Source organism: Gregarina niphandrodes, assembly GCF_000223845.1.
Source record: "Gregarina niphandrodes unplaced genomic scaffold scaffold00048, whole genome shotgun sequence".
NCBI lineage: Eukaryota > Apicomplexa > Conoidasida > Eugregarinorida > Gregarinidae > Gregarina > Gregarina niphandrodes.
Window position 1 is genome coordinate 91,725 of NW_011646047.1, and position 6,840 is coordinate 98,564.

At 52.0% G+C, this 6,840-nt stretch overlaps 3 protein-coding genes across 3 annotated transcripts; all 3 read right to left on the reverse strand.

Moving 5' to 3' along the window:
• Positions 1-489: 489 nt before the first annotated feature.
• GNI_160510 (hypothetical protein) lies at positions 490-2,034 on the reverse strand (the record flags this gene model as incomplete). The annotated part of the gene is made up of 1 exon (XM_011136338.1): positions 490-2,034. One exon carries the CDS (start codon positions 2,032-2,034, stop codon positions 490-492), a length of 1,545 nt encoding a protein of 514 aa, XP_011134640.1.
• Positions 2,035-3,105: 1,071 nt separating this feature from the next.
• Positions 3,106-4,494, reverse strand: GNI_160520 (hypothetical protein; the record flags this gene model as incomplete). The annotated part of the gene is made up of 1 exon (XM_011136339.1): positions 3,106-4,494. One exon carries the CDS (start codon positions 4,492-4,494, stop codon positions 3,106-3,108), a length of 1,389 nt encoding a protein of 462 aa, XP_011134641.1.
• Positions 4,495-5,555: 1,061 nt separating this feature from the next.
• GNI_160530 (hypothetical protein) lies at positions 5,556-6,539 on the reverse strand (the record flags this gene model as incomplete). Its single annotated transcript, XM_011136340.1, has 1 exon — positions 5,556-6,539. The coding sequence occupies one exon, from the start codon at positions 6,537-6,539 to the stop codon at positions 5,556-5,558; it is 984 nt and encodes a 327-aa protein (XP_011134642.1).
• Positions 6,540-6,840: the final 301 nt, after the last annotated feature.

Below are 6,840 nucleotides of genomic sequence, written 5' to 3' on the forward strand. Positions count from 1 at the left end.
TTTTTTTTTTTTTAACATAGTGCAACTGTGCTCGATGGATCTATTTCTATAGTTTCTCTCTTGCTTCAGTTCCAATGCATTAAACATTAACCACGGCGTGAAGACGAAGGTAGCTCTCGTTGACAGTTGACCATACTCCCTTTGGAGTGGATGATTCTCTTGTCGTCAGAGCTTACTGAGCGCTGACAAATAACAGTACATTAGGCTGACATCTAATTCCCTGGTTTTTTTCCATAACGACGTACGTGAGTCGGAGTCATACGCTCTGCTTCGTTCACTTATAAGTGTCTTTACAAGCGTCGTGTGTGAAGACTTTCTTACAGCCCCTTTTCAGTTAAGTGGCAACTGAAAATTGCGCTGGACGAGAACTGAATCGTTTCTATCTAGGTTGTTGTTCTCATCTCAGTTATTGGGTCCGTTGACTGGCTAGCTATCGATATTGGGTCCGTTGGCTGGCTGGCTAGCTATCGATAGTTGTCGCTGAAAACATTAAGGTCCCCGCCAGAAACGAATCTGTTGCTCAATTAATGCTTCCAGACGGTCTAAGAGTGTGGGTGTCTGTCCGGACGGTGGGGCTCCCCATGACCGTCCAAAGGTTTCCCATGACCGCATTGTTTCCGGTGGCTGAGCTGCGGCATCCGGAAAAGGCCGTCCAGCCACGGGTGCATCAACGACCCCGAAGACGTGGTACATCATAGTGATTGCAGCGCAGGCGACTCTCCAAGCGTACTCATGCCCCTCTTCAGCGGCCACTCGGTTTACCGTTTCCTCTAGCGCCTGTTCGTACAGTTGACGGAACGTCTCTTCCGAGGCTCGGAAACGGAACGACTTTTGCTGGCCCAAAAAGCGGCGGATAACGTCGTCTCTCGTCGGAGGAATCTCATTAAGGTGTTCGTCGACGGCAGTCTCCCGCTCTATGAGCAGTTCCGTCACACGGCGCGCGAGTTGTTCCTCCAACCAGACCGTCTGACGGAGTGCATACCTCCCAGGACCATCAAGTTCAAAACCAAGATCTTGGCCCACGGGGAAGTGGACGACTTCTTCTTCCGAAGGCACTTGCCATGACACTAAGTCTGAGAAATACGCAGAAGAGAAGCAGTTTCGGCGCTTGCGATACTTTGCAAGATAGTCCTGGCGAAATCTCTCAGCTGCTTGCAATGCCATCGAATTCATCCACCCTCCCATTTCGGACTCGCTATAGACATGTATTTCTCGGTCGTCTGACCCATCCATAAGTGTGAGTTCATGCATAAAGCTGTGCAAGTCTCCTGCCATGCGTCGACTGACATGATCGTGCACAGGCACCGCATCCGGGCTCCGTCTGAAGCAGAGCCAAAGTTCAATCGATTGCATGAGGTTACTAAGACAGTAGTGGCGCTGAGCTCCGTTAAACTGCGGCGAATGTTTCTTCAAGTTGTCGGAAACGTGCATGAAAGCTTGGGCCGGGGACCAGCGCGCAAGTACGGATAGATGCCGCAATATTTGCTCCGGTGACATAGCATCTCTCGTATCCAAAAAGTGAGCCCAATATGCCACCGCTGCAGCTGACCTTAGACTAGCGGGAGAGATACTACTGGGAACCCAATGGTGGAAGGATTCAGGCTTGTAGCCAAACCAAGATAAGGGAACGGCACTCGTGTAGTATGCTTCTTTTAACCGAGCGACTACTCCCCTCGCACGTTCCGAGTTTGTAGAATCCGACCAAAACCGAGGAATGAGCCACTCGGCAATCGCCGAAAAGTTATGGTCACTCAATTGTTCGTATTCATCTACCGTTCCGCGAGTCATGGCAGCTCCACCGGACGCAACTTGAGAATAGGTAATCACCTGTCTTTCAAACCATGCAAGAATTTGGTCGTCGTCTCCGTGCTGCACACGGCGTTCGAGGTCCCTAACGACGTCGTCCTCAACTAGACCTTGAATGAACAAATTACGAGCCCACTGTCCCGGTTGTGTTCCAACGACATCCAGCATCGCTAACACCGTGCCGAAGCCCCAACGACGCTCGACCGATTGGCTCCGGTAACTGAGCATTTTTTTGTTGGTTTTTCCCGGCCATCCTCAACCGATCGTTGGGCCTCAACTATCGTCACCTTTTCTCGCAGCTTACTCTCTCAACAGAACACTTGGTGTTTCCCTATCACAACAGGTCTTAAGAATTAAGAGGATGTCTTTAAGACCAGCGACGACCGTGAGCTGCCGTTCCCGACCTCCCTCGTGTCGCGGTCTGGTATGTGTGGTGGTCTGACGACCGCGATGCGTGCGTGGGTGTTGTGAAAACAGGTTGCAGGACTAAGTTGTTTTGAGAGGAGGGCGCGTGAGTGGTTGGTCCATGACGACGATGCTGGTTGAAGTAATAATTTGCCACTATCTTTGGTGTGTCGTGCCGAGGAAGCTTCTTTCCTCAGGTGTGTGGCTACAAGTGGAAAGACTACCTCTCCCCGGTTGCTGGGCTACCTATTCCAAGCAGAAAGTACATGAAACTCGGTAGCGGAGCACTCCTCAAGAAAAGCAGGTGGTGCCTCGGGTCGTGGACTGACCAGAAGTCGAGAAGTAGTCTCCGAAGTCAGCAAGCTCTGTCGGAGCGAGCTGTATGCCTCTCTGTAACCATGACCAATGTAGACGGCTGCACCCGACGCCTGTTCTTCTATCTCTTGTGTGATGATGTTCGTCCAGCGATCCGTCTTCTCGACAGAATAACGGTAGCGAGGCGACCCCTGAAACGGCTGCCATTGAACCACACGTCGCGTCGGAGTCGAACCTATATGCCGCTTCCGTCATACGCGCGCGGGTGGTCCTTGCCCAGTGGGGTGCGATGCCGACTCCGACCTCGGCAGGCTCGACGGCGCCTCTGCACCAAAGACGTCCAGCAGTGCCAATACCGCGGAGCTTCTCCAATGGTGTAACGACCGACAAACTTTTCCAACGACCGACAAACTTTGTTGGCTGCGTATTCTCTTCTAAGCTGCACTTACAGAAGGGAGATGATGCAGGTCAAACGCGGCCCCTTGGTTGTAATGAGACTAGAGAACTTATTCATCATATTGTCTCGCAACAGGAGCTCCTGCTGGGTTAAGTCCTCGGGGGTGACTTTACGAGGCACTCTCAAGGCTGAGAAGTAAATGACTCTGGGGTTGTACGCTCCAGGGCTGGAAACTGCGCAAGGAGGGGTGCATTGGTTACTGCGGATACGTCGTACATTGTTGTAATTGCAGCACAGCCTAACTTCCAAGCTCGGTCGAATGCCCGTTCAATTGACACCTGCACTATTGCATCATTAAGAGCCCTATCATACAGCTGGTTGAACTTATCTTTCGGCGCCGAAAAGCGGAACGACTTTTGGTAACACAATTCCCAGACTATGGCTTCATGTGTATGACCAGTCTCGACAACATGTTCCTCGATAAGCAGGTGTATCAAACGACGCACGAATTGTTCCTCCAGACGTACGGCGTAACGCAGCCAGGTATGCCCCACACGGCTGAAGCTAAAGGGGAAAGGGCAAGCTACAGGAAAGCGCTTTTTGGACTCTGGTACTTTCCAATGGATCAAGTCCGCGAAATAAGTAGAGATCATGCTGTCTCGGTACCTGCGATACAAGAAACTACAGTAATGATGCTTGCTCGTCGCTATTTCCAATGCCGCTAATTTAACCCATTTTCCTAGTCGGGATTCGTAAAGATCCATGGCCGAATCAACCGGTCCATTACGAATGATTGTTAGCTGTCGCGCGAGGTCCTGCAAATCGTTAGTCACACGCCGGCTTGTGGCTCCTCCGAAATCAACGCCATTGTGCTTACACCAGAGTCCCAGCGCTTGCTTTATTACGGCTGTCGGATGATCCTCTCTGTCGTCCCTAATGGATTGGAAATGCTCCTTCATGTCCGAAAACGCATGAATCAAAGCCTGTGCCGGAGACCAGCGCGCCAGTATGGAGAGATTCCACAATCGTTGCTCCGGTGACATAGCGTCCCTCGTATCCAAGTAGTAGGCCCAGTACGCCACAGTCGCAGCTGATCTTAGGCCACCCTGAAAGATGCTCCGGGGAGCCCAAGAGGGAAGGGACTCGGGCTGACAGGCGAACCAAGACTCAGGCAAGACACTCGCCTTGTAGGCTTCTCTCAAACGAGAGACTACTGCGCTGGCGCGATCCGAGTTTTTAGACTCGGACCAAAATCGAGGAACCAGCCATTCAAGAACAGCCGTAAAACTCGTTTCACTCCGCTGCTCATATTCCTCCACCATTCCGTGGGTTACGACAGCACCAACTGATGGTCCTTGAGCGTAAATGACCTGCCTTTCAAACCACTCAAGAACTTTCATGTCATCGCTATCCCAGAGACGGCGTTCGAGGTCCCTAGCCGCACGGTCCTCAGCCAGACCTTGGAAGAACAAGCTCCGACCCCACAACCCCATTCCGAAAGCCTCATGTCCTGCCAACATCGAGACCAAGCTGCGGCAGTATTCAACGGGACAGCTCCGAGGACCTCGCATGATTTTTTTAAAGCGGCTTATTACTCAGTTCATTGAGCCGCTCCCGGCTTTGCGAATGCGCCATTGGGTCCGACAGAAAGACCGATCAGTCAACTTGGGCAGGCCAGTCAGTGATCAGGCTAGGTGCCGATTGGGCGCCCGAACACGAGCAATGTTCTTCACCTGCGCGCTAAGCTCCGGAGCCACTCGCTCGCACGCGTGTGCGTGGGGGTTCTCGCAATGGGCAGGGAACTGCATCCGGAATCGGAAGGGAGGCACGTAAGGGGATTTTGGTGGTTGTGTAAGCCCCAGTAACAAGTTGGTTCCTTCTAAAAAAGGTATATTTGGTTGCGGCGCCGATCGGCGGCTTATTACTGTTCAGACGGTTGCCCGCCCGTCACGATTCCCATCCTAGCCTGCGGGGCATCTACGCGGGGGTTCACGACCGGTGCACAAACGACGGCTCGGTGGCTGCATTAGCTACTGCGGCCACGTCGTACATCGTTGCGACTACAGCACAGCCGAACGTCCAAGCTCGGTGGTACGCCCGACAGCGTGCTTGTCGATGAGGAGGTCGAATTAACGACGCACGAATTGTTCCTCCCGGCGTACAGCCAAGCGCACCCCGCGGCGCTCGACACTGTCAAAGCTAAACCCGGAAAGATAAAGCTGGCCCACTAACGTCTTCGGCACTTGGGATAGAACCAGTGCAGTACTCGCGCCGAGCCAATATCCATGTCATTGTAGTAATCCACTTGCCCAATCAGGATTCGTAAAGCTCCCTCGCCAAGCTGATAGGCACATTACGTATTTCTGAAAACCATGTCACCCAACCGTCATCGACTCATCACCTTGCATGCTATTCACTTGCACACCATCGCCGTCCTAGATACGAGAGCCGTCCGAGAAACGAGAGTCGCCCGACAGACCATGTTCTAGCCTCACGATCCTCAGCGCTAGACTCTGGAAAAATAAGTTCCGGGCCCTCCCCTGGGATCGTTTGCTCCCTAGAGGGCGGTCCGGGTTCAACTTCTGACCGACGGACGCACTTTGTGCGGGGAAATACTTTGAGGTTGGCACTGTTAAAAGGATGACGGCGCCGCTGGATTTTCCAGGCCTTTAAGCTGTGCAACGACGGGTGCGTTGGCTACTGCAGATATGTCGTACATTGTTGTGATTGCAGCACAGCCTAATTTCCAAGCTCGGTCGAAACCCCGTTCAATTGACACTTGCTTTATTTTCTCGTTGAGAGCTTGGTTGTACAGTTGGTTGAACGTATTTTGTGAGGCTGAAAAGCGGAATGACTTCTGGTGGCGCAAATTCTTGATGATGGTATCGCGCGTTAGACCAGTCCCGATAGCCTGATGGTCGATGAGCAAGTCTACCAATCGCCGCACGAATTGTTCTTCGAGCCGTACGGCATAACGGAGCCAGATATCTCTAGGGCGGTCGAAGGCAAAGGAATTAAAGGAAGCTACTGGGAAGCGTTTCGTTCCTTCTTCAACCGGCCAACACACCAAGTCCGAGAAATAAGTGGAGACAATCTGGTCTCGATACATGGGACATTGCAAATGATAGTAGTCGTGGTAAGACTTAGACTCTTCCCAACCGGTTGAAATACACCACTTTCCCAATAGAGACTCGTAGGGTTTCATTGCCGAGTTGGTTGCGTCGTTACGAATTGCTTTAAGCTGAGCCGCAGCGTCATTGAATTCCTTGGTTACAACTTGTTCGAGAGTACCACCGTTGTCTTTGCAGAGCCAGAAATTCAGCGCTTGTTGAAGATCCTGTGTCGACTGATCCTCTCTGTCATCCCTAATCGATTGGAAATGTTCCTTCATGTCCGAAAACGCATGTATCAAGGCATGTCCCGGAGACCAGCGTGCCAGAACCGAGAGATGCCACAATCTTTGTTCCGGTGTAAAGCTATCCTTCGTATCCAAGTAGTAAGCCCAATAGGCCACAGCCGCCGGTGACCTTAGACTAGACGGACAACCGCTATCGGTAGCCCAATCAGGCACGGATTCAGCCTGCCAGGCGAACCAGGACTCAGGTAAGACATTCATGTTGTAGGCCTCTCTCAAACGAGAAACTACAGCTCGTGCGTGTTCCAAGTCTGTTGGGTCCGACCAAAACCGAGGAATCAGCCAATCGGCAACAGCTGTAAAAACAGGCTCACTGAGTTGTTCGTGTTCCTCCACCGTTCCATGTGTTACTGCAGTTCCAACGGATCCGCATTCAGTAGAAATCAGCTGTCTTTCGAACCAACAAAGCAATTGCAGAGCATCGCAGTCCCAATTTGCGAGGTCCCTAGCCACCGCGTCCTCAGTTAGACCTTGGAAGAACAAGCTTCGAGTCCAGTAACCA